Source organism: Mangifera indica, chromosome 16 (assembly GCF_011075055.1).
Source record: "Mangifera indica cultivar Alphonso chromosome 16, CATAS_Mindica_2.1, whole genome shotgun sequence".
Taxonomy (NCBI): domain Eukaryota; kingdom Viridiplantae; phylum Streptophyta; class Magnoliopsida; order Sapindales; family Anacardiaceae; genus Mangifera; species Mangifera indica.
In genome coordinates, this window is record NC_058152.1 from 49355 (window position 1) to 76012 (window position 26658).

Sequence of the window (26658 nt, forward strand, 5' to 3'; positions counted from 1 at the left end):
TTTTATTGTTATAAAAATAGGTGTCAACCGTTTGGACACTTCATATATCTTTGTCCACTAGTCAAAGCACAAATAACTTCTTCCCTACCCAAAATGGGGTTTACTCAGTTGTTGAAAGTTCACATTGATCATCCTCTTTCCCTACCTCGCGATTGCATCAAAGAATGAAGTATAAACTTGGTTGTGGTCCAACGCTTGTTAATTGAACTGACCAGGCTAGAAGTCCAAAAGTTTTGGCCGAAAAAGTGTATCAATTCGGACCTGAACCAAGTTTGAACGCCAAAAGTATCATGGAAAATGTTATTTAGGCTAGCACTTGAACATATGTTGTTCAAGCTCGAATGACCAGAAACTAATCGCAGCCCAATAATGGTTGCTTTTTCAAAATGCTCAAGCTACCCAGTAAAACAACACCATCTTTTCCACCGGGTAAAAAGAACGCATTAACATTTGGTTCATTGACCACCAAAACCTCCCAATTCAAGCCATTTAAAGGAGCAGTCGCAGCTTTTAGCCCTCCCCCATGATCCTTCTTCCTAGCGTGCTTAACCAACTTATCATCAAGAAATTCATCTTCTTTACGCCAATCTCCCTCAAGATTCCTCCCTTCAACAGTCTCACACTAGGCCCTCAATGTTTCATGAGCTCTTCCCTCATGAACTCAGGAGAAGTATACCCCGTATCACTCCACACAGTCTCATGATGCAAGCTGAGGCGAATTCGTGAACAAGAACGTCACCGCATCACGTTATTACTAATACCGACGACTCCGTTTTAATCTCCAGCTAACTTGGCTTCTTCTCTTCTGCTCCAGATCGGTCTTTTGCGCCAAAACATTCCAGAAGTCAGTTCACTCTGTAACATCTCATGATTTAACCCTTTTACTAAATCCCGAATTGCATCATTCGACATCAATCCAATGCAATCATCCGAGATGAGAATCAAGAAAATGGTGTCGCATTACCAGTTCGAAGAACAAAAATAATGCAGCGGAACGGGAAGCCCCATAGATAGGAGCATAAATGGTGTCATATATCCAGATTTTATTTCGGGTCTGGGTTGAATAAGCTGGGCTCGGTCCATTAGGCCCGATTGAAATGACGTCGTATTGTAAACCGTGTTGAAATACAAAATGAAATGCACGTGTGCGTTATGAAAAGGGAACCGTCGTCCTCTCCTGTCGTTAAGATTCAAAGATTCAAGAGCGGAAAGGAGGATAAGTTAGGGTTTATCTGATCATCAACATCTTGAGGATCTATTTTCACTTCCTCAATCATCTGTCGTAAGTTCGCCAATTCAGCTATTAAATCTCACTGTCGATTTCGCTTCTATTTTTTTTTATTCTTCTTTCGAAATACAACTTAGGGTTTGTTTATTTCTGTAATGTAAACAAATTTTGCTATTATGAAACATTTCTTCAAACAGCTTGCATGCTTTCTCTTACTTTTATTTACGTTTAAATGCTGTTAACTTATGTTATATTATGTCATGCCTTAGTTTTAGACTCCGAGATGACTAGTAATACGTTAGATAAGGAGAACGAAGAACCTGCACAAGGTGTGCCTGTTTCTTCTAATAATGAAGGACAAAATTCCATCAATCCACAAGTTGAAGCTTCTCGCCCTGTGCCCTTGGCTGTCGAAGTGACTAACCCTGTTCTCCCTGAGGATCAGCATCCTCTAAATGGTACCAACACAGCTACTGATGCTAACAACTTTGAAAAAGAGTCCACTTCACATAAAGAATTATCAACCTGTGTTGCTTTAGGAGCCACTGGAGGATCAGACAAGCCTGATATTCAACTGCCTCATGTTGTTGTCAAAGCTGAGTCCAATGAAGCGCCTGGTGATAAACCCCAAGATCAAGTTAATGAAGTTCCTGATATAAAAACTTTAGCTCACGCCAATGAAGTTCCTGATGCTAAAACCGAAGTTGAAACCAATGAAGTTCCTGTTACTGTAACCCTAGTTGAAACTACTGAAATTCCTAATAGTATCAACACCGTTTCCACAAACTCTGAAGCCCCAAACAACGCCTTTCCGACTAGTTCTGAGCCCCCTAAAAACACCATTTCCATTAATTCTGAACTCTCTGTCTACACTGTTTCCTCAAATTCGGAGACCCCTGCAAATCCTGAGGCTGAACGTTCTTCCCAGGCACTGCAAACTAAATTTGAACCTGCTACACCTAAGCCTGATGTGGTTTCTGCTGACATAAAACCTGATAATGCAAATAGCACAGAAATCAAAAGTGAAGTCAAGAAAATAGAGTTGTCTACACCCACAGCAAATGAGAACTCCAACTCAACATATTCATTTCTCTTAGATGATAATTATGAGGGTAGTGAATCAGGGACTGAGGAGGAGCAATCTGCATTCATGAAGGAACTTGAAAAATTTTTTAGGGAGAGGAGCATGGAATTTAAGCCTCCTAAGTTCTATGGAGAGGGATTGAATTGTCTAAAGTAAGTTCCTACCAACTCTTACTTCCATAAATTGTTTTTTTATATATCAATTTCAATATCGCCAATTTAGACATTTCTATTTTGGGGTTAATGTAAATATTTATGGGAATATAGGTTGTGGAGAGCTGTGACTAGATTGGGTGGCTATGACAAGGTATGCACTGTAACTTTTATTTCATTTCACTGGCATTTAGTAATTTGTTGTTGTTTTTGTGTTGGTCAATTTTATAATTTTATGATTTAGGATATTGATTGAAACATTGCAAATGAGTAGTTTAGCCACTGTTTACAACATTAACCTTTAGGCTTACTGGTATTAGATACTTAGATTGTCAATAGGTCTCACTTCAAGTAACCATGTCATGCTATATGTTGATATACAAATAGCAGCTTCCTTGATGTAGTAACAATATTAATCTTTTTTTAAAGAGTCTTTTTTGCATTCATTTTCATGTTATGTGCTCTCTTTTTTAATTATTACATTGGGAAGCAATTAGTTTTTGCACAGAAATCAATTCAAAATTAGAAATCCTAGAACAAGGAAATTAGAAAAACCTGTGTACGACACAATTAAAAATTAAGATAAGGAAATCATCTTTTAGTTGTTTTGCCTTTTTTTTTTTTTTCGCTTTTCCTAGGCTTTATGTTAGATTTTTCACTGTTAATACAAAAACATTATTACTATTAATGGCAGACCCATTTTCTCAGTTTTCATTTCTCAGTTTAAAAAATTGATAATGAATGCATGCTTAAATTTGGAAACAGAATATCAAGTTTCTTATTTCATTTTCAAATTCATTTTTAAGAACAATAACTGTAAAATTAATATTGAACACCACCTAAGTTGTGTGCATCAGAATTATTTTTAAGTATGGCTCAAGCTCATTGATTTTTGGTATTAATTAGTCTGTGTTGAATGCTCATTTGATATTCCAACATGCATATGCACTTTTCAAGATAAAAACTTATATGGATTATGTTGTGTGAAGAATAGGAACTTTAATAATGAATTACATGGTATTATTATGCTTTGTAAGTAAGGTTGTTGGCAATTAAAAATGACCTGTGGCATTTTTATAAATAAGTTTAGATATCTTCTTTCCTCGGTTGAGAATGGAGATTAATTTTACTATGAGGTTTCAAGAATTTAATGATGTATTTACTAGGTTTCATCTTTCATGCTAAAGATAATTTTTATTAAAAACATTGTCTTGTCTGTCACAATGATTAATTGTGTTATTAGTTTCGTTGAATTGCTTGCTGAGGTATGTGATAATATTTGCCCTGACCACTATAGTATATTGTAGGAATTGATTTTCCTCCTTTTAATGCAAATGCATAATTTAGTCAAATTCTGTATAGAATAACTGGCTTCTGATCGTGGATAGGTTACTTCATGTAAATTATGGCGGCAAGTGGGAGAGTCCTTCAAACCCCCAAAGTAAGGAGCTGAATATGGTCTTGCTTTTAAATCTTGTTTTTGGCTTTCGTATGTGGATTCTATTGTGCAAGTAAATACAAGGTCTTGCTTTAAATCTTCATTATTTGGATTTTATACACTGACTCCATTATGTAAACAAATATGGCAAATAGCTCTTCTTATCTTTGTGTCAAGAGCAAGGAGTATTTTTGTAAGAAAATTGATTGATTGTTCGATGTTAAACACATTAGCTGTAAATCATTGATGAATATGAGACTTTTGGCTCAATCAAGTGTACTTTGTATACACTCCATCCACTGGTTGGAGCATGTCTCTATTACTAAAGCACTCAGCCCATCTACTAATCATATTTTTTCCTCCTTTTCTATCGCTGTGCAGGACATGTACAACAGTTTCATGGACATTTCGAGGTTTCTATGAGAAGGTGATCTTAAAGTCATGAATTGTATTGGACTATGTTATAAATGCTTACATTTTTGCATTTTATTGTAATTCTTATATTGCAATTACTTCACATCTTTCTGGGGGTGTTCTGGGGCAAACTATTCTTTACTGCTTGTTTACTTTCTTTTAGCTGCAATATTTTAAAAGCTTTCTTTCAGCTTCATACACTTATTGTTTATATATTACTTTAGGCACTTCTTGATTACGAGAGGCACAAGACATGTGGTGGTGAACTTAGTTTCACCGTAGCTTCTCAATCAGAGCCTATGAATATGAATATTGATAATCAGGTAAAATAAACTAAATTCATGAAGTACTGTGTGATTTTCCTATTTGATTGTAGTTGGCACATATTATGTCTCTCTATCTCATGAAAATATTTAAATTTATGAGAAAAGGTGATTTGTTAATGTTCTGATCCATGGGAAATGGTTCTCATTTTAGTCTAACTATTTCTAGTTCACCAATCTTTGCATAATTTATATTCTCCTGGAAAGGTAATATGTATGAAGACTGAAGAGTTAAATATAATGTTAGAAATTCACAAAAAAGAGCCTATGGTTGGGTTCAGGATATGTCAACGTTTTTGGCTAAAGAACTGTGTGTCTAATGGTCAAGGCTCATTATTTTCCCTTGGCTACATGTAAATCTTCTCATTTTTCTCAGATTTCCGTTGTATAGTCGAGATTTGCAAAATAAATAAAAAGAACTGTTTAATTGGCTGGTGTGAAAATATTTCAAATAGAAAAAATAGTTATGCTGAGGATGAATCCTGGTCGGCTAGTATTCAAACAGGTCCAAAATTATGTAACTGGGAAGCTTCTTGTTAAAGCCATTTTATCTATGAAATAACATAATAATGCCTTGACCTTTTTCAATTCTTACCTTGAGAGCCTGTTGGGGTAAACTGGATTGCAACAGATTCTGCTACTACTGCTCACAACTCTCTCTATTTGACTATTGTTTTCATTATTTGTGCATGCTTGTGGTAATTAGGCTTCAGGATCTGGCAGAGCAAGGAGGGATGCTGCTGCCCGTGCCATGCAGGGATGGCACTCACAACGTGTTCTTGGTAATGGTGAAGTCAGTGACCCTATAATTAAGGTCTGGCAATTTCAACTCTTACAAAAATAACATTCAATATCATTTTTATTTGCATTTGTCTTCTTCTCATCATATTATGTTGATGCTATTAATTTGTAATATGTAGGATAAAAACGCTATGTCCGTGCAAAAGCGTGAAAAGCAGCTTGGTATGGTCTTCCAACAGAATAATCATTATTGAAGTGTTGTGGTTGACAAATTATCTTATCTTGCCTATTGGATCAGGTTTACTTAAACGCAAGAAACCATCATACATTGAACAACCTGTGAAAGCTGCTCGCACCAAACCATCTAAGCCACAGTTGAGGCTCAGTCACATGTTTTTTTGGTTTTACCTATGAATATTTAAGTGTTTGTAGGAGGTGTCAATAGTGATACTTGTTAAAATCTCACTGAATCTGGTGAATTTATTTTCTTTTTGTTCCTCATTTGTCATTGCTAGATTGGACATAGCAATAGTTGATATTGGACAGCCGGCCGATTGGGTGAAAATCAATGTACAGAAGACTGTAAGTTTATATTGCTCTTGATTTAACCCGAAAAAAAAAAAAGGATAATTTCTTTATTTTAAAGTTTCTAATCTTTGGAAGCGAATTTAATGTCACAGAAAGATTGTTTTGAGGTTTATGCATTAGTACCAGGGCTACTCCGTGAAGAGGTTAGTGTTTGTACTCAACCATATGTGTCGTCTTCCCTATTGCTTGATTATATTCTGTTCCACCATGATGCCCTATGGATATAATGTTTTAGAAGCTGTTTTGTAATTATGAGCCAAAAGTTTCTCAAAATTTTTCCTTAAGGTCTGCTGGGTGGTTGTGTAGGTTGGTGATTGCCAATTGCTTACAATTGATGTGTTTAATCGTTATTCAGTATTGGCTTTACTGATGTCTTTAGTGCGTACAACTGATTGCCAGTTGCTTTATTTTTTTTTTCTTGTACCAATTATGAAGTCATGGCCTCCTAATAAGGTGGTGCTATTTATCTTGTTGTCTTTCCTTAATGTTCTTGTGGGCTTCCAGTTTACTCCATTGTAAAATGATACTTGCTTGATAAAATTGTTTGTTTCTTAATAATAAGTTGATATATTATATGTCTTGTTTGGTAAACTCAGGTGCGTGTTCAATCAGATCCTGCTGGACGGCTGGTTATAAGTGGTGAACCTGAGCATCCCGATAACCCTTGGGGTGTCACGCCCTTCAAAAAGGTGTTCATCTGTTTGACAACAATTATTAAATAATGTATTTTGATTATTGAGAATATCTCATGATTTTCAGAGGATAGATTGTGCACACCACATAAAGGGGAATATAAATGAAATAGCTGTTGTGGCCATTCTGGATCTAATTTCTTGATAACATACCCCCAGAGCTATGGCCATCAATGCATTTGGTTTTGACCGTTTTGAGTAAATAGCATTACTATGCCTTCCCACTCCCGATGAGCATTTTGCTGTGAAAGTGAACCCTTACATGGCTTGAAAGTGCAACAAAGTTTTTACTTGTTTTGTTTTGCTTTGTTTTATGTTTAGAATTGTCTGGAGTTATGTTACTAGAATTTGGTTTTTTGATGCCAGGTTGTGAGCTTGCCAGCGAGAATTGACCCTCATCAAACATCAGCAGTTGTCACACTGCACGGGCAATTGTTTGTTCGTGTCCCATTTGAGCCCTCGGACTAGTAGTTTCGGTCAATATCTGGAAGGGCATGAAGCATTTTAGCAGAATCATTAACCCTCGACAAATGTCCAAATTTTCAGTTAACCCGTGTATCCAATTTATACTAGTAGGTTAATGTAGTCTTGTCTGCCAAACTGATGCTAGTTAGTAGAGTCTTTTCTTCAGGTCTTCAATTGCCTTTCGCACGCATTTTATGTTGATGGAGACAGCGAAAGAGGCTGTATGATGTTATATTTTAAATAGTTAGCTTGCGCAAATTACTTGTAACTCTTAATTTGGCTGATGTTCTCACAAGCGTCCTACCTTCATTTATCACACAGTCTGTTAGCTTTGGTGGGTGGAAATGGAATTTGGTTCTTGAATGAGATTGATTTGGGAGACATTGAGGAAGGAATCAACTTAATATATAAATGAATTCAAGATAAATAAGTAATTATATTATTATGTAATTGAGTGATATAATTTTTTATTTTATTTTTGACTTTTAAATCAACCCAAATGTCCTATGCAATCGGAGTTGCACTCCAGATAAGTCAATTTTATTTGTTGTATGACAGTTTATTTCAATTTTACAATCTTACAATGGTAGCATTTCATAAGAAGTTTCATTGAATAACAGTAAATATGTAAGCTAGAAGTAGGGTAGGATTCAATCTAAAATGTTAAAAGTTCAAATCAATATTTGCTCAAAGTAGAACTCTTTCGCCATGATGGTATCACCGCATTGATAATTCTTTTTTCTTTTTTATCTTTAACAATTCTTCTTTGACAATCCTTCAACGATTATTCATCTTCAATAATTTGAACAAATTAAATAAAATCTCAAGCTAATTGTTCTAGATTTCAACCAAGTTTGAATTAATCCTTATTCAAGTTTGATTCAGTTGGAATTTACTCTTACAGCTAGGCGTGTCGAATGTCTATCCTACAGCTAGGTCTGTTGTATGCCATCAAAGAAAGGATTATCATTTCTCTAGGAAAATAATTCAAATGCAAAAACATATGCCAGATGAATAACAAAAAGATATTACACTTTCACCGAACTGTATTTTCCAGCGCAGTACTAGGCACCGAAAACAAGTGAGACAACCTCACAAAAGAAACAAAAATGTGTTTGAACCATGTTTTAAGCACAATTCTATGTTTCAATTGAAAGGAGCAGCTACCAAGGGAAATAAAAAATAAAAGTGCCCCCTTGAAGCAAATATAAATGAATGTACAATTTAGATATCGTTTTTACACATTTCATATCCAATGGAATAAATATTAAAAAACAAATAGAAACTTTATGCAGTGGTCTTCATTGATGCCAAATCCAACTCCTCATCAGAATCAATGACATCTTCAAAATCATAGTATGGTTTCACCTGCAACAGGGGATTACCCAATATTAAATATTAATCACATAAGTTTCTGCAACATCATAACATTCCAATCACTGAGCATATCATGTTAGACTAGTAACTGATAAAATACGTATGGAAAGCTGCCCACTTATAGTCAGGCCACTATCATTGAAATGCAACTAACTACAATCTCGTACCTCTGGTCTCGGAGTGACTGCTTCAAAAATATGGAAATCTGGATCATCAAAGTTAGGAGGACCCAAAACGATATATGCCGCTTTGTTTCTATACCTTTCTTCTGTTGCCTGTATAATAAGACAGATATTGTTATGGAATCTGTGTCAAAGGCAATTAACTAAAGAAATACAAGGATATACGAGAAGGGTGACAGGCTAAAAGAATAGAAGCACGCATGAGACGTATGCATGGAAATCCATTTTCCACTATAAGTTATGCTCTGCTCTTTAATTATTCAACTCAAATAGACACTAGTCAAGAGCTGAAGTCTATTGGTCCCAAGAATATAATAAATAGAAGAATCTCACTACATATACAAACTGATACGCTTTAATGTGATCAGAGAATTTAAATAAATCAGAATAGATGATATGTAAAGCATCTAGGGTTGCCACATCAGTTTGTAGGAAATAGTTTATAATTAGTTTGTATATATAACATTACTCTAAATAGAAATAAGAACTAAAATCTATCAGCACCAACTCTGAGTTCAATTTTGACCAATGATGTATATTTACTGCTGTAAGCACTTATACTTTTCTATATAGTAAGAAGCATCCACATCATTTCAGAATATGATAGAAAACTATACGGGTAAGAAATCATCATGAGATTGACAATGCACACCAAAGTTGCAAATAAAAAACAACATCACAAGTTACAAGTCAAAGGCAAATAGACTCAGCTTTCCTACCACAAGTACATGCACCATTACATATCTCTCTCTGTCAAGCCACCAAATTAAGGTCCTCAAAATATCTCATAGTCTAAGTGGCTTAGTCCAACCACACAATTCGACTCCTACCACAAGTCACAAGTCAAAGGCAAATAGCCTCAGCTTTCCTACCACAAGTACATGCACCATTACATATCTCTCTCTGTCAAGCCACCAAATTAAGGTCCTCAAATTATCTCATAGTCTAAGTGGCTTAGTCCAACCACACAATTTGACTCCTAACACTAGTTTAGATAATTCTTATAAACTGAAGGCTAACCGGAATGCATCCCCTTGTGTATAAGAGTACTCAAGGAGATTGCTTTAACTAGAACACTTCATTGCCCTCCACACAAGGGATCTATAGTCCATTACCATACATGTAAATCAGCCAACCATTAGAATCTCAAGCGAGTTCATTTATTCTTTATCACTATATATTGAAGGAAGCAACACCTATAAGTTAAAGTCCCAACTTTCAATCTGACATGGGATGTCTCAAAATATACATGTGGAAAGCTTCAAATGCTTAAGCCTGGCAATATGCCTTTATAACCATAATGCAAAGATTTTACTCAATACGGAAAGCCCAAACAAGATCTTAAAATCGCTCAACATGCTAAAGCAATTATATGAATTAAAATTCCAAGTGATATGCAAATGATAGTTATGATAGGAAAATGACACAAAAGGATTTAAGATAGAATACAGCAGTATTCATGGCATAAGAATTTTGTGTAGAAACTAAAATACAAATTAGTTTTAGCAGGAATGAAATTTATAATTAGACAATGAAAGTACCTGAAATTGTGGATAGTCTGGAGCACTAAACAGAGTAATCAACTTCCCTGATCCAACTTCATGATCTATGGTGTATCCATTATCCATTCCTGCTAAACCAGGCCTCTTTTCTCTAGCATCTGGACCTTCATGCGATCTGATAATTAACTGATGAAATAAGAATGACCACTGCAATATTAGAACTGCAAGTTTGCAACTCTATGCATCAGCCAGCTTCTTAAAACAGCTTACAGAGATCAGTAAAAATAGCAGAAGAGGAAAAAATATTTACAGTCAAGGGAATACAAAACAAACTATAGAATCCCAAGTTCATTTATCTCTAAGAAAATACATCATATTGCACAAAGCAAGAAAACACAAGAAGCAGCTTGAATGCTATGCAGTTGATAAATTATTGAAGAAGAAGAAAACGTTAGCTTCTGTATCAGGTAAGTCATGAAAGAAGGAAAATAGAAACTTGGACCATTCTAAAAAATTGAAGATACAAGGGCAAGAAGATAAATTTTAATGCAAAATTGTAGACAAAGCCATATATCCATTAAAATATATCAAAGAAACTTGCATCCACACATATGATTCTTAAAAAGTAATCGCCAGGCACTGCGGTTGCTACTAGTACAAAGACGTGATAATTTAATAAAATCCACAGCAGCAAGATCAACAATCCTTACAAACTAATCACTCATCTATATGTTAGCTTTCACCAAATTCATTATAAACAAATTTAGGCAATGTATTCCCCATATCAGGTTTAGGCTCAAATCAATTCTAGATCTAGAGATGTTGTAAAAATACTGACTTTAATTTCTCCAACCATCAAACCGAACTCTCTTTTTCTGATAAGGTCTCTGGCCACCGATAAATTTTGTTTAATATGTATCAATTTATAGAACAAAGGTACTTAGTTTCAGAAATTGGGTAGTAGATATAAATTTTAGGATAGCCACAATTATCACTTCACACTAAATCACCAAATTAATGTGTTACTTAAACAGGTGAGCTTCCTTCTAGAGGAACTTAAAGTAGATTAACAAAAAGGAACATAATCCATATACAGTAAGTATAAAGTTGATAAAACCAGAAGAAGCAAGAGTAAAGAATCAGATCACCAGCTACTTCATTTATAAATGGGAAATTTGGAGGCTCTGTATATGAATAATGATCAAAATATTAAGGTATCCTTATGTAAATAAGTGATGCATGTAGAAAGTTAATAGATCCTACAACATAGACCAAAGCTAATACACTTCACTTCTCCCCCACAGTTTGATTTTGCAAGTTATTGATTATGTTTCTTCAAGTATAACAAAATTGTCAAAAAGCGGTTCTAGAAAACTAGTTAAAATTAAAATTGCATGCCCAAGTTGAGAGATAACAAGTATAACAATATCAGCCTCAAAGATAAAATTTTGGATTTTGTCAATACCTTCAAGTCAAACTTTTTCAAGAAGTCCTCAGTGCAATCGGGTCCCCACAATAGGCCGATGCCTCTCTCCTTATTTGGTGAAAGACCATATTTCATTGAAGGATCTGACCATAGTACATCACCAGGAATCAAGTTCAAACCTTCCCATGGAGGATCAAGAACTGATCTCCGAGCTTTAGATAATTCCTCAAATGAACCAAGAGTTAAAGAATTGTCCTCGGGTCTAAGAGTTATCCGGCGGTTCTTCTTTCCTTTTGATCTCTTCGATGAAGGAATAGAAACACTGCGAAAAAGCCCCCCGTGGGCTGTATAAACATTTCCTGCTATTATAGAGGCCAAAGGAAGCCCTTCAAAGCATCCCAAACATTTCCGGTATACATGTTTTCCTTTATCACCATACTTAGCTAAAACTTCCTTCTCAAAGCCATAGACAGATGTGCAGTATTTAGATTCATGATTTCCTCTAAGTAGATACACTCTATGTGGCAAAAAAACCTTGAAAAAGATACAGTGTCAAAACTTATTTCTTGATAGCAAAAATTGGTTCAATAATTAGACAAAAGAAAAAATAAGAACAATATGTTTCACGGAAATTTAGTATATTCTTGATCATCAATGCATAAATAGTTGTCATCTCATGCACCATGGAAGAAGAATACATGTAAAAATATCTGTTGTATTAACTAAATAAATATGTTAAAGCTTTATATATTAAGTATTTAAATGAAATTTATTGATATGGCAACATATATGCAATGCATATTATATACTAAGATTTTCCCAAAAAATTTTGCTTTGACATTGTGGGCAGTGGCAGTGTGAAAATTATACTAGATATCCGGAGTATTAAAATGAAATATATTGATTTACACACATATTTGCATTGCAAAGAGGATTAGAAATATGAAACACAGAAGGATCTTCAAAATCATACCTTCCAAGCCAACAATAACAAGAAGGTTTCGAGACCCCAAGCGCCTCTGTCCACGTAATCACCGTTGAAGACAAAGACGCGATTTTCACAAGGAAAGTCAGCATCTCTGAGAAGAAAAAGGACGTCATGCAATTGCCCATGAACATCACCCACAACAACAACACTTGATTCGGGTTGAAGAGCGTCGATTCTCACACAATTAGGCTCTTTATGAAGAATCTTGGAAGCAGTGAGGACCAAGGTGTCAAACACATCAACAGGTAAAACGGAGGGAAAATCAGAAGGAGGAAGATTTTTAGACGACCAATCGAAGGTGAACATGAGATGCTCGATCCATTCAATTGATAGCTTTCCATCTTGAGGCCAGGCGAGAGGGATATGGGCTTGCTGGGACGACGGAGAAGTGTTTCCGTTTGTATTAGAGCAATCGACAGTGGCAGCGGTGGATAAATCGAGCGGAGGCGGATTGGAAGAATATTCCCCGAAATCCGACGGCGACTCAGAGGACATAATTTATTAAAAAAAAAAAAAGAAAGAAATTTGTATAAAACCCTGCACTCAAAGTAAAAAGAATGTCTACAATTGACTTAAAATATGAAATGGTTAGCTAGGCGGCGGCGGTGGTGGTGGCGGCGGTGAGTTGTTTCCAATTCCAACTTTTCTTCACACCACTTATCTCAATTCAAGTGTTATCTTTGCTGTTTGGCAATTTGTAACTTGTAAGTTTGCATTTTCTACTTGTATGAAGATTCACAGTAGCTTTTTAATTTAGCAATTGCATTATTAGGTTTTTTTGCTGTAGGCCAACAACCTGTGTCCCACCCAAGGTTTGGTGCAAAATCCTTTCCCGCCCAATAATTTTTAAAAATTCAAATATCCTCCCTTCTGTTAAATTTTGAAAAATCAAAATTCTCCCCCCCCCCCCCCCTTAGGGTTTTTGTAACAACCACCAATTATCGAAGATGATAACGATGGTAGTATTCTCTCTCCCTCTCAGCTTCCCTCTTAGTCATCGTCGATTTTCGATCTTCATCAATTGTCACCGACCAACGCATGGGTCTCTTCATCGAGCGACGAAGAGACCCATATATCTTTGTCGCACAACAATGCAACAATGAAACTAAGATCTATTTGTCGCTTAATGAAGAGACCTAGATCTCCTTGTTGCTCGACAAAGAGACCTAGATCTCTTTGTCGCTCGACAAAGAGACCTAGATTTGGGTCTCTTCATGCACTAGCCAATGATGACTAATGATGGTCGGAAATAGATGATGGTTTAGAGAGAAGCCGAGAGGGAGGGAGATTGCCGCCATTGCTATCATCTTCGGTCACCGGTGGTTGCTGCAAAAACCCTAAGGGAGAATTTTGATTTTTCAACCCCTAAGCAAATGTTAGGTTTTTAAACTTAGTAGGGTAAAATATGATTTATTTATAGTTTTTTAAATCTTTTTATTAAATAACGATTTTAACCGTAATAATAACAATACAATTTAACAAAAAAGTAGATATTTAGATTTTCAAAAATTATCGAGTGAGAAAATAACTTTGCATCAAACCTTGGGTAGAAAATAGTCGTTTGGCCTTTTTTTTTCAAAGTCTTGCACTATTAGTCATTACAAATATTGTTACAAATATTTGTAATATAGTTTAATCAAGGCCAAACGACTATTTCCCACCCAAGGTTTGATATTTTTTCAAATGTCCCCCTTTAACTATGAAAACACCAAACACCCACCCATGACCGGTTAGATTTAATAAAACCCTAACGCTCGAAAATTTTATCTCTTTTTGCCCTCCTAAACTTTAAAAACTAAAATTCTCCCTTAGCCTAAGTTTTAAAAAATAGCAGTTTCACCCTAGGGTTTGGTTTTGAAATCTCTGACAACCGTTTCGGCTCCATTGCCGACGGCCTCTCCCTCCCGAAGCAGCCTCTCCTTCCGGCGAATGCTTTCCTCCCATTTGGAAGCTCGATCGGCTTCGTCTTCCCCTTGGGAGACGAAGAACTTCGTTGGGGAAGACGACGGCTTCGTCTTCCCCGACGAAGTTCTTCGTCTCCCAAAGCGAAGACGAAGCCGATCGAGCCTCCAAATGGGAGGAAAGTATTCGCCGAAAGGAGAGGCTGCTTCAAGAGGGAGAGGCCGTCGGCAATGGAGCCGGAACGGTCGCCAGAGATTTCAAAACCAAACCTTAGGGTGAAACTGCCATTTTTTAAAACTTAAGCTGGGGAAAAATTTTAGTTTTTAAAGTTTAGGGGGGCAAATGTAGATTCTATTTTAGTTTATTTTTAATATTATAACGAAAATGATGATTTTACCCTTACCACCGTTAGGGTTTTATTAAATCTAACCGGTCATGAGTGGGTATTTGGTGTTTCTATAGTTAAAGAGTGAAAACTTGAGAAAACATCAAACCTTGGGTGGGAAATAGTCGTTTGGCCTTTAATCAATGGTTTTAGACTCGTTTTACATTTGCCTAGCTAGTTTGGAGTCTCATTGTTTACCATATGTTTCATTAGTATCTTTTGTATTTTGAGTCATTTTGACATTTTTTTGCCGTTAGACTCTTCTAATTTTGGAGTCTCATAACCACGATGTTGATGAAACACGCGATTATTTTGCTCGTACCCCAAAATTAGCAGACAGAACCAGGAAGACAAGTTTCTTCAAGACATTCTCCAAAATCAAGTGCAAACACATTATTCTAATTATTATGGGTAAAAGGGATCTTGGCATATGCTTCTCTAGTTACTGTATTGTTTCGTAAATTGAGTATGCCAATGCAGGCATCTTATCCTTTATCTTCCATCTTCATCCTTTCAAAATAGTTTCCCAAGATGTATTTTTTGTATCCACCATTTACATTGATTGATTGTAAAGTTAAGGTGATGAGGTTTGTTCTGTTCATGTGAACACAATCTAATTGGTATTAGAAAGGATTAAAAAGTGACTGATAAAATGACAGTCCAGAATTTCAATGCAACCCAAAATCAAGGCAACACTAGAAAATAAAAGTTAGACGGCCTCTGCAACTAACCCTTTTCCCTTGATATAATATATTTTGATGAATGCCACTTGGGAGTTCCTTTCACTCTGCAACATAGCAAGAGAATAGTTACCAGACAAATTTATGAAAATGTAGCTAATCAACCAGACAGAAATCTGATTATACTAGTGAAAATATGTAACTATTCTCAACATTAATGTTCAGCCTCTATACAAATGTTGGGTCTCTTCCATCCCAAAAGTTAGTTCAAAAGGGTGAGGTTTTTTCTCAGACAACTTAGTAATCCTTCTCTTATCAATACCCCACTTAATTCCCACCAATAAGGAATATGAAGTCTCCCCAATATGGGATATTTGCGCCCTACAGGAAGTAAGGGGTATGAAGCCTCCCTAATGTGGGATGCTTAATAATCCTTCCATCAACCTAAGTTTATGCCTCGTCGGGAGTAAGGTATATGAAGTTGCCCCGCAACTGGGCCTCAAAGATGAAAATTTACCAAAACTAGAACTAGAATAGGTTAGACGAATACCTTCTCTTAGACTTTGGACGGAATTATTTTAACTTTGGGTTCTCATACCACTTATTGGGTAAACACAAAGGTGTTATTAGGTCCTCCAACCTTACAAGCTAGATGAGGCTTTCCTCAAAACTTATATTTCCAGTCCCAACTAAATTTCCAAGCAACTTAGGATACTTAACAAAGAAAGTAGTCAGATTATAATAATAATGCAAGCTTGACTGATGGTGGAAACGTTGTAGGAGTGAAAAGATGAGAAATTAGTAGTATGCATCAGTGTGCAGGGAAGGCTGAAGAGTGTGGTCAAAAGTAAACATCTTGTTGTGCATTGTGCATCTGAAACTTCTTCAGGTTTTTCCTGCCTGCAGTGCCTGTTCCTGCCTACCTACTCTACTTTTCTTTCATAAAACAAGTTTGATAACCAACTAGCTATTCCATCTATATTTGACATCTTTTCCTATCCTCTTTCTTTCTAATTTTTCTTCAGGTTTCATCTCTTTCTTATTCAGGAATATGGATTCCAGGGAGCACCCACCAGACCACAAACACATATGAAAAGATTTAAAGCCGTTTCTCAAGTTAGACTTTGTATTATCAAGTGTAGTTTTTAATCATAATTACTCGTTTATCACCACAAAATCATGCTTAGATGCCAATCTAGTCTTTCTTAAATGCCCACTTTATTCACCTAACTTGAAAACAAACACTCAGCAGTTGCTTTTGTCTTGTCCCTTACGGTCCTACCATTACAATTATTGCTTAAACTTCTTAATCACACTCCCATTCCCATTCATTTTCCCATACCATTTAATGGTTAACCTCTCCATCACTATAAACTTCCAAATCCAAAGCCAAAAAGTCCTCCTTCACCCTTATATTTATATTCACGCATATAACAAAGAGAGAGACAGTCGTGCTTTTTTATATTTTCTAGCTTTCCAGAAAAGATGAGACACTTGAGCTACAGCAGGGTTCATGGATCAAGGAGAGGTTTTAAGCTCAACCCCAGAAGATTTTCAGTGCAAGGCCTACGTGCAAGGTTTGTATACTTGTTCAAGCTCTTAAGCAGGTGGAGATTTTCATATGGGCACGCTCTAAAACCGTTGAAGAAAGGCATCAACAGAAGTAACATCAAGAGAAATTACAGCAGCCGGAGAAGTTTAGTGGTGGAGATACCAGAGTCTTCCAGGCTCTCATCTTTTGGAGACACCAATTCTTTCTACTCAGAAGCCATTGCAGATTGTTTGGAGTTTATAAAGAGGACTTCTATTTCTGTGGATGAAACGCCGGATTAGTACCCTCCATACACACACACACACACACATATATCTTTTTCTGTTGTACATACAACAAGCTTCATTTATACATGTTGCAGCGTTTCTTTCTTCTTTCATTTTGATTTGTTTTGCTTTGTCTGGCTCATTCAAGGATGCCTGTAGTAGTGAGACTGCTTCTCCTTGTTCTTAGTTTAACATTTCTGTGAGATAAGAATGACGTAAATGAAAGTGCAATGTCAGATTAGATTTGTTTTTGCACTGAATCAATGAATATTATTTTGCATTGATGATGATGATGAATTGAAGCAAAGCAATGTGGCTGTGGGGGAGGCTGAGTTTTCATACAAAATAATCAAACTGCAATCCTCTGTGAGGCAATCTTGGGATGGTCCATAGACATAGTAGGTAGAAATTAAAGATTCTGAAAAAACTTTGAATTAATTACCACCTAATACATTTGTCATTATTTGACTAATAAAATTTATGTTCAATTGTTAATTGTAGAAGCAAAATGTCATAGAATCGTTTCGGCCAATCCCCTTTATGTAATTTAATTTTAGGTTGGACTATCTTTTTTTTTTTTTTTCCGGTAAATGCGGTTGGACTATCTTTATCATCCTTAATCATGTTGAATACCCACTTTTCAGATTCTCTAATGGACCATTCTTTCAACCCTAAACCCTAACATCTTGGCCCAGAGCCGAACAAAGCTTGCCGACCTTTTCTCTGGAAACCAGATGTTGATTTAGCCCAAGCAAGGCAATCAAATCCAAATTGACTTTCATGCACAATAAGACAATGGTTGATGGACAAAGAAAGCCATTCTTGTGTGGGTCAGCTTACCTCCCAAGACTTAGTCTTAGGTTAGTGTCTAGTCACTTGATTATGAGCACCCAATAGAGTGGCTAGCAGCGAGACTTGTCGCCTTGGCATGCAAAACTCCAAAGAGTGGCTATCCCTAAAATATAATTTTTATGTTTGTTTTCATTGCGATATTGTATGGCATAGACATCGTATGCTTTCAATTTTATTTTATATATATATATATATATATATATATATATATATATATAAAAGAATAATTATGTCATTGTGTTAGTATAATTTTCTGCGTCAACAATGATTATTAAAATACAAGTTAAAAAACGAGGCAAAGAATGCAAGGCTGCCTTGTGTTGTGACGAAAATAGAGAAGAACAAGGATGTGCCATTTCTAATCTTATACAAGGTTCTCTATCATTTTGCATTCCAATCGTTTCACAGGAAGGAACGTAATGAATAACGTAATACAGAGGCATGGAACAATGGGAATCAATCTGCACCATCAAGCTTTGAACGTAATGGAAATGCATTATTAATTCAACTCCCTGGTTCACATTTATTTATTGACCATCGTAGATGTCTAGAGAGGCTGCCTCTGAACCCCGTATATATATCACATAGGAGAAACATATCTTCAGTATGACCTATGCTGCAGAGCCCACCAAACTCAAATCGCTCTTTACTAAAGCTCGTACTTTTCTACGACTCGCAACAACCACCTCTGCCGCCGCCACAGCCGCTGCATCTCTTTCCTCTGCCGCCACCACCTCCTCTGCCATGGACGATCAATCATCAAGCCTCAAGACCAAAGTTTGCATTATTGGTAGTGGCCCTGCCGCCCATACCGCTGCCATTTACGCTGCCAGAGCTGAACTCAAACCCATCCTCTTTGAAGGATGGATGGCCAATAATATTGCGCCAGGTGGACAGCTCACCACCACTACTGACGTTGAAAACTTCCCTGGATTTCCTGATGGCATTCTCGGCATGGAATTAATGGACCGCTGTCGCAATCAGTCTCTCCGTTTTGGTACTGAGGTTTTAACCAAAACCGTCACCAAAGTGGATTTTAAGTCCTTCCCGTTTAAAGTCTTTACAGATTCCCAGTCTGTTTTGGCTGATTCTGTGATTGTTGCTACTGGTGCCGTCGCCAAAAAGTTAAAATTCACCGGTTCAGGAGATGGGCCTGGAGGGTTTTGGAATCGGGGAATTTCAGCGTGTGCGGTTTGTGATGGAGCAGCTCCCATATTTCGAAACAAACCATTGGCCGTGATTGGAGGCGGGGATTCAGCCATGGAAGAAGCAAACTTTTTGACCAAGTATGGATCAAAAGTTTATATAATTCATAGGAGGGATGCTTTTAGGGCTTCTAAGATTATGCAGAACAGGGCGCTTACAAACCCTAAGATTGATGTAATTTGGAATTCTGTGGTGGAGGAGGCTTATGGAGATGGAGAGAAGGGAGTATTGGGGGGATTGAAGTTAAAGAATGTGGTGACTGGACAAGTTTCTGATTTGAAGGTATCTGGTTTGTTCTTTGCCATTGGACATGAACCTGCTACCAAGTTCTTGGACGGCCAATTGGAGCTTGATTCGGATGGCTATGTTGTCACTAAACCAGGAACCACACAGACCAGTATACGTGGGGTTTTTGCTGCAGGAGATGTTCAGGATAAGAAGTACAGGCAGGCTATTACGGCTGCAGGCACTGGTCAGCTATCTCACTTTGTTCTTGCTATGTTTATATCAATCACATCATTTGTCAATGAGTTTTGCTCTAGTATATTTGTGATTGTATGTACAAGAGTTTACTGTTCCGTCTGCATAGGGCAGATGGCATACGTAAGATAGAACATCAGAACTTGTATGATTTGTACTATTCACACTATTGGTATATGCTAAAAGCCTTTATAGGTGATTAATGATGTCAATTTGGAGTGACTGCATTACATTGAGCTTAAATGATGCCCTGCAACCTGAAGTTTTTAAGATAATATTGACTAAGAACTTCTTGTTTTTGTTTATTTCACATTTTAGCTTCTAAGCTAGGGGCATTTGGCATTTTGAATATGCCATTCCATGTAGGCCTGAAGGTGATGAACGTAGTGCAGTGCAGTTTTAACCTTATTTGCTAACTCTCATACACATGATTTTGAGACACAGGTGTTATGTTTCATCTTGTGCTATAACCAATGAAACTGTGTTCCTTGTTAGTGGCATATTTGAATAACCGCTTATTTGTTATGTTGCAACTTTGTTGCAATACTCTGGGTTGACATACCAAACGCAATAGTTTTTGATGATTAGAATAGGCAAAATCATCTTTTCAAATGAATACATTGTGTTTCATCAGCTTGTTGAACACCTTCATTTGTTCTGTTTGACATTGTAGGGTGCATGGCAGCCTTGGAGGCCGAACATTACTTGCAAGAGATAGGATCGCAGAAGGGTAAGAGTGAGCCTTGACTGTAGATGTCCCAGGAGTATGGAAGCTTCTCTACTGACAAGCAAAGTTAAAGCTTTCTCTGGAGATATTAAAGTGTTGGATTTATTAGATGAAATGGACTTTTTTAAGTATTTGGAAAAATGGATTGGCCAATATGTCATGAACGTATGTTTTAGAGTGTAATTCATGGATGGAATCATTATTAGAACTTCATCTTTTGTGTGTTTTTTCCTAGTTGAATGAATTAAGATATTCTCATGAAAAGTTTGGATGAATTGGCTTGGGAAGGTTGTTTAACTCGTACTAGTCATGGGTGGCGAACTTGTAGACTATTAGATATTTTGTATAATATCTTTGGAGTCATATCTAATACGAGTAATACTATATATACAAACAAATCTCATTAACTTATTTTTATAACTTGATGTAATAATATGTGATTGAGTGGCTTTGAAATTAGAGAAAAAAATAAATAATCTCATTTCTTAATCACATATTATTATTTCAGTTTGTATGGTAATACATAGTTTTATTCTTAGTACTAATATAGTGCAGCACCATTAAGAAAAATTAAAATTTTCAACTGTAACATATATTTAGTTGCCGTAAATTAAGATAATGTACAAAATAAAATAGGACAATGAGCTATGGTGGGCTCTGGTAGCACAAAAGGGTGGCCAGCTTCAAGACACCAAAACACAATAGATCAAGATCTGATTACAAGATGCTAAAGAACTCAAACATTTTACAGCAAATTAAATGAACAGGGGAGTCATTAACCTGCATTTTATGATACCGGATATTGGGTTTATGAGCAAGACAGATTGAAATGTGGAAATAAAGACAAGCGAACAAGGTACAGCCAGGCCAACAACTCTCCTCCAAAATATATTGCAGGCTTTTTTCATTTTTTATACATCTTGAACCTCACAATCACATGCCATTGTACTTTAAAAAGCATGGGTAATTTACAGCACCAACTACTCAAATTGAAACAGGCTTTAGATGCTTATTTGGTTGTTTCCTAGCTTCTGTATCACACGTGCCCTTTTTTCTAATGAGCTCTTTTCCACTTACCTAACACAGCTACTACTGCTATTACTACTCTTAAAGTTGGCCATTCAAGTAAACAAGTGGATATGTGGATGTCCTCTCTCCCTAGGATGAAATATTAGTGATATCTTTACTAGATCTGTTGTATTTCATGTGACTCTTCACCAGCTGCCCAGCTGCAATAGCTGACATTAGAGATAGCTCCCCTGCCAGAACTGAACCAGCTACTATGCTCGCCAACACCCTTGAATTTGAACCTGGTTTATCTTTGTTAGCACCCTTTACACCAAGTAGGTTCAGGCAGGCTGACTGAGATGCTAGTTGGGTACCACCTCCAACTGTACCTACCTGATATAATATTATATTCATTCAAATTAAACTCATCTTTCTCATAACATCAGTACCTATTACTCATATTTATCATATAGATAATATATATGCAGAGAATCAGAGATTAATTATTCATAATTTTATGCAAACATGACAGAGTGGGTCAAAGTGTTCAGTGGAATGGACCTGACTGAGAGTTTCAAGGGATCTTGGCTTCAAGTTACTTGCCATTGAAAACAAGGCTTGTATTGTATTTCAATGTAATGGGACAAAATCTACCTGTATTTTTAATATATCCTGTTGGGATGACATCTGATTCTTTCAGTACATTTTATTCAAAAATTTTAGATCTACAGAACTTCTTGTTTTCTAATGAACATTAACATACTTTAACTCAAATGCCAATCTAGCAACTTCCATTTGATCAAATATCTCAATTATAAGCGATGAGATAGGAAGGAAATTAAGTAATTATTACCTCAACTGAAGGCATGGTGACAGAGATATGAAGGTCCTTGCCATCATTTATAGGTTCCATCATGGTGATGCAGTGAGAGCTTTCCACATTCTGAGCAGGATCCTGCCCAGTTGCTATATAGATTGCAGAGACTATATTGCTGGCATGGGCGTTGAACCCACCTAGAGCCCCAGCCACTGCTGATCCTGTTAGGTTTTTAAGCATGTTAAGGTCCACTAAAGCACCCACATTTGTCTTCAGTACTTTCTTCACCACTTCTTCTTTTATAATTGCCTCACATACTACTGACTTTCCTCGCCCTTCTATCCAGTTTACAGCTGCAAGTTTCTTGTCCGAACAAAAGTTTCCTACATAATTCCACACATGAATTAAATTCTAGTCATTATGTATAGTTTGCTAAAACAAGAGACTTGATGAAGTTGATAAATATATGTACATACCAGAGATGCCAATCACATCCATGTCAGGAAAATCATTGTTTAGGAAATGAAGGACATTTTGGACGCTTTTTGAGATCATGTTCATTCCCATGGCATCTCCTGCGCTGCAGCTGAACCTCATATACAGATTCTTTCCTGCTACTGCGCATTGAATCCCTTGTAATTTTGCAAATCTGCTGAATCTGCTTCCACCATTTCCAAAGGTTAAGATAAGATAGAAATCTGCATAAACAGCTATAATATAAAGGAAAATCTTACCAAACTTGTAATTATTCTAACTAAAAATTAAGAATAACCTATCAATATCAACAGAAAGAAATAAGAAATATATGAAATTGAAAGTTGGGCCAATACCCTTGTCAAAACTGAAGTGAGAACAAAATCTAGTTGAAGTGGCTCACCATAACAAACTGTTAGGATCTCAAGTGCAAGATATGGGACTTGGATCCCACATTGGAAAGTATAAGCAATTAATATGGGGTTTATATGGCCTTGGGCTCTCCCATCTCAATAGCTAGCTTTTGAGGTGTGGTTCTCCTAAAGTTCATATCATTCGGTATCAGAGTCATCACCATGTCTCCCAATTACAATTGTGTGGCGTGAGTGGTGATGTCGGCATTGCAGTGTTCCCCCGGGGCTAGTAGGGAGCTAGCGCACCGGGGCTGTGGAGCGTAGTGGTATGTTAAGATCCCAAGTGCAAGGTATGAGACTTGAATCCCACATTGGAAAGTATGAGCAACTAATGTAGGGTTTATATGACCTTGGGCTCTCCCATCTCAATAGCCACCTTTTGAGGTGTGGTTCTCCTAAAGTTCATATCATTTGGTATCAGAGTCATCACCATGTCTCCCAGTTGTAATCATGTGGCGTGGGTGGTGACGTCGGCATTGCAATGTTCGCCCGGGGCTAGCAGGGAGCTAGCGCTAGGGTTTATATGGTCTTGGGCTCTCCCATCTCAATAGCCACTTTTTGAGGTGTGGTTCTTCTAAGGTTCGTATTTTTTAATATCAGAGTCATCACCATATCTCCTAATTGCAATTATGTGACGCAGGTGGTGACGTCGGAATTGCAACGTTCGCCTAGGGCTAGTAGGAAGCTAGCGCACAGCCAGCCTGCGTGGGTGTCAGGTATGGGACTTGGATCCCACATTGGAAAGTATGAGCAACTAATGTGAGATTTATATGGCTTTGGGCTCTCTCATCTCAATAGCTAGCTTTTGAGGTGTGGTTCTCTTAAGGTTTGTATCACAAACTCTTCAGCGGCTAGACTTTAATAAAGTAATAATTTCTTTTTCAAATTCAATAGATTCAACCAGAGTTAAAGACTGGAAAGTGTTGAAAATGGTTTTACAGAGAAAGAAAAATAACAATAACGAAGGCAGTAGAAGCAAAACCTGTTGAAAACAGTAGCAAGAGTGTCAAAATTGAGTGGATCCTCCATGAAGAACTTCAACTCAGCAGCTCTTTTGGCAGAACCAAATCTTACAACAGGAGCTCTGGTCATTCCATCTTTGAGCAACACTGAAGTCGCTCCTCCTGAAGCGTAAATAGCTTTGCATCCTCTGTTCGTACTGGCCACCAAACACCCCTCAGTGGTGGCCATTGGCACAGTATACTCCTTTTCATCCAGCAACAAAGGGCCGGCTACTCCCACTGGGATCTGAACGTACCCAACTGGCATCTCACAACACTGACATAATATCGACTCATAATCAAAACCTTCTAAAGGCATTCCCTCCAAAGACTTCCCTGTCATTTTCTGCAAAGCCTCGCGTCTGATGGCTGCAGCTCTTTTACAATCTCCAAGCTTTGACTCTAGAGAGTATGAAGGAATAGTCCCGGATACTACCGATTTGATAATCTCTTCATCTTCCTCGGATAGGGTTTGCAACTAGAAATTGTAATGGGTGCTATACAGGGGTGATGATGAGGACCCACCTGAGAGGAGTCGAAGGAAGCTGGACAAGGTCCAGGTGGACGACTGTCTTCCTCGAGAACATATTGTTCATCATCAATATTATTAGTTTGATGATCATCAACAAGCCAAGCATGGTCTTCATGTGAAGCGGGGCGGGAAATAAAGGACTGAACGAAATCAATGCCAAAGAAAGCAAGAAGGTAGATGACAGAAGCAACCAAGCAAAACAAGGCAGAGATCTCGGAGAGGGACAAGACATGGAGAGGAGTTGAAGTATGAATCTTGTCACGCCATCTATGGAGAAGAAAGTAAGCAACAGAGAGGAATAGGATGAAGAAGATTCCGTTGGTTAAATAAAGAGGAAGTGGCAATGCGTCGGAGGCACGCTTGAATTTGACGTCCTCAGGTGGGTGGTGGGCATCAGAGGCTGAAGTCTTGGTGTTAGGTGAGCGGGGAAGGTTGATGTCCATGTGGGATAGATTTTAGTTAAAAGAGAGCAAATATTCGGGGTAATGAGAGATGAACAAGAGCTTCAGGAGCACTGTATAAATAGGGAAAAAACATTACAATAGCAAAGCATGGCGCGCTGGAGCTGGAGTTGGAGTTGAAGCTATAGCCAGAGCTGAAGCATGACCAGTGGGCAGTTTCTAACACCTTCTATACGCCATGCTCGCTACTATTAATCTCTGTGAATTCATATAAGAATAGCATTTTGCTCCTGTATGATGTTTATTCAATTTTTGTTATGCATATCATTTTAAATCGATCGGATGACCTTAATTACTTGATAAACATGCATCTATGTGATTCAACAACATTGTAAAAGTTTTTTGTGATGATTTTTCTGATAACAAAAATATTATATATGTAGAATTGTCTAGTGTAATCTCCACAGGTTAGGCGCAGTGTGGTGGTGATGAGTACTAGTTTCAGTAACATGATGAAAGTATTGAATTTGGGAAGAAAGGTTTTGGAATCTACTACCTTCTTAACAATTACTTCAACTATTTGGTCTTCTTGGCTTGGTAAAGTATTTGTCTTGCGATAGACACCATGCATATGGGCTGGTTATCTAAAGCTATCATGACAGCAGAAACAAACGTAGGAAGGAATCAAACAATGGTTATGGAAAAAATTGATTTGATCATAGATATATAAAATATTTTAGAGAGCGGGAGGAAGGACAAAAACAAGGGTGGATGCAATTCATCAAATCCATGACTTAATTTAAACAAGTCAATTTCGAGTTAAAACTTCAACCCAGCAATTTAACTTGTTTGTCTATCTGATATATTATTTATCTGTTTGTCCTCCAATAATATTGTTCACTTCGTTGGCGAGGTGATAGTATACAATAATTCAAACAAACTCAAATAGACATTATGACTTCGATCCAAACATGAGCTGACTTCAAGCTTTCGGTTTAATTCGAATCCACCCCTAAATGAAGATCAGGTATGCATGTAGTAAAGATTATATGCAATGAATGAATGAAATTTGACAAATGGGGTATTCATATCAAGCTCTAACTGCCTTATCACTATGGATTGTATCTATGACATCATCAGCAAAATCCATGAAATTAAATTACTGTTGTGGTTCTAGAACCAACTGTATAAATCATTGCACATTATTAAGCAATCAAACCTTAATTCTAGTTTAAATTGTTGACATTTAAAAATAAAGGAGCAATGTAATAATGCAACAATCATCAACATCATCTTTTATATATCACAGAAATGAAGCACACTGCAACCTCACAACAGACATAGTAATTGGGAACAACCTTT

The 26658-nt window shown here is 36.9% G+C and overlaps 4 protein-coding genes across 6 annotated transcripts; 2 read left to right on the plus strand and 2 right to left on the minus strand.

Moving 5' to 3' along the window:
- Positions 1 to 286: 286 nt before the first annotated feature.
- LOC123199347 (AT-rich interactive domain-containing protein 6-like) lies at positions 287 to 7456 on the plus strand. Of its 2 annotated transcripts, none has more exons than XM_044614309.1 (13): positions 287 to 1282; positions 1504 to 2464; positions 2579 to 2618; positions 3853 to 3905; positions 4284 to 4329; positions 4541 to 4639; positions 5346 to 5453; positions 5560 to 5602; positions 5679 to 5754; positions 5896 to 5962; positions 6061 to 6111; positions 6565 to 6657; positions 7027 to 7456. In XM_044614309.1, the coding sequence occupies exons 2-13, from the start codon at positions 1512 to 1514 to the stop codon at positions 7126 to 7128; spliced, it is 1731 nt and encodes a 576-aa protein (XP_044470244.1). In that variant the 5' UTR covers positions 287 to 1282; positions 1504 to 1511; the 3' UTR covers positions 7129 to 7456. The 2 variants fall into 2 exon arrangements, with proteins under 2 accessions (XP_044470244.1, XP_044470243.1); XM_044614308.1 differs by having other exon boundaries at positions 305 to 1282; positions 1498 to 2464.
- A 661-nt stretch (positions 7457 to 8117) lies between these two features.
- Positions 8118 to 13333, minus strand: LOC123199485 (serine/threonine-protein phosphatase 7). Of its 2 annotated transcripts, XM_044614512.1 has the most exons (5): positions 12586 to 13326; positions 11652 to 12146; positions 10226 to 10372; positions 8670 to 8777; positions 8118 to 8493 (listed from the first exon to the last, which is right to left on the minus strand). In XM_044614512.1, exons 1-5 carry the CDS (start codon positions 13093 to 13095, stop codon positions 8413 to 8415), a joined length of 1341 nt encoding a protein of 446 aa, XP_044470447.1. In that variant the 5' UTR covers positions 13096 to 13326; the 3' UTR covers positions 8118 to 8412. The 2 variants fall into 2 exon arrangements, with proteins under 2 accessions (XP_044470447.1, XP_044470448.1); XM_044614513.1 differs by lacking the exons at positions 8118 to 8493; positions 8670 to 8777 and having other exon boundaries at positions 10275 to 10407; positions 12586 to 13333.
- A 5353-nt stretch (positions 13334 to 18686) lies between these two features.
- On the plus strand, positions 18687 to 20925 carry LOC123199788 (thioredoxin reductase 1, mitochondrial-like). The gene is made up of 2 exons (XM_044614845.1): positions 18687 to 19915; positions 20597 to 20925. Exons 1-2 carry the CDS (start codon positions 18844 to 18846, stop codon positions 20668 to 20670), a joined length of 1146 nt encoding a protein of 381 aa, XP_044470780.1. The 5' UTR covers positions 18687 to 18843; the 3' UTR covers positions 20671 to 20925.
- A 295-nt stretch (positions 20926 to 21220) lies between these two features.
- Positions 21221 to 25390, minus strand: LOC123199305 (3-hydroxy-3-methylglutaryl-coenzyme A reductase 1-like). Its single transcript, XM_044614231.1, is given in 5 exon segments — positions 21221 to 22051; positions 22512 to 22858; positions 22952 to 23133; positions 24345 to 24831; positions 24834 to 25390. Coding segments are annotated over 5 exon segments (1764 nt in total). The 5' UTR covers positions 25339 to 25390; the 3' UTR covers positions 21221 to 21808.
- Positions 25391 to 26658: the final 1268 nt, after the last annotated feature.

Bases quoted from the DNA above. Each gene is read 5' to 3' on its own strand.
- LOC123199485 (XM_044614512.1), bottom strand. From the start codon at position 13,095: ATGTCCTCTGAGTCGCCGTCGGATTTCGGGGAATATTCTTCCAATCCG. The intron at 10,373-11,651 runs GTATTGACAAAA...TTATTTCATCAG, and splicing joins TGAAAAAGTTTGACTTGAAG to TTAATTATCAGATCGCATGA. The intron at 8,778-10,225 runs GTACTTTCATTG...CTTATTATACAG, and splicing joins CAGACTATCCACAATTTCAG to GCAACAGAAGAAAGGTATAG.
- LOC123199347 (XM_044614309.1), top strand. From the start codon at position 1,512: ATGACTAGTAATACGTTAGATAAGGAGAACGAAGAACCTGCACAAGGT. The intron at 2,619-3,852 runs GTATGCACTGTA...GATCGTGGATAG, and splicing joins GATTGGGTGGCTATGACAAG to GTTACTTCATGTAAATTATG. The intron at 3,906-4,283 runs GTAAGGAGCTGA...ATCGCTGTGCAG, and splicing joins GAGTCCTTCAAACCCCCAAA to GACATGTACAACAGTTTCAT.
- LOC123199788 (XM_044614845.1), top strand. From the start codon at position 18,844: ATGACCTATGCTGCAGAGCCCACCAAACTCAAATCGCTCTTTACTAAA. The intron at 19,916-20,596 runs GTCAGCTATCTC...TTGACATTGTAG, and splicing joins TATTACGGCTGCAGGCACTG to GGTGCATGGCAGCCTTGGAG.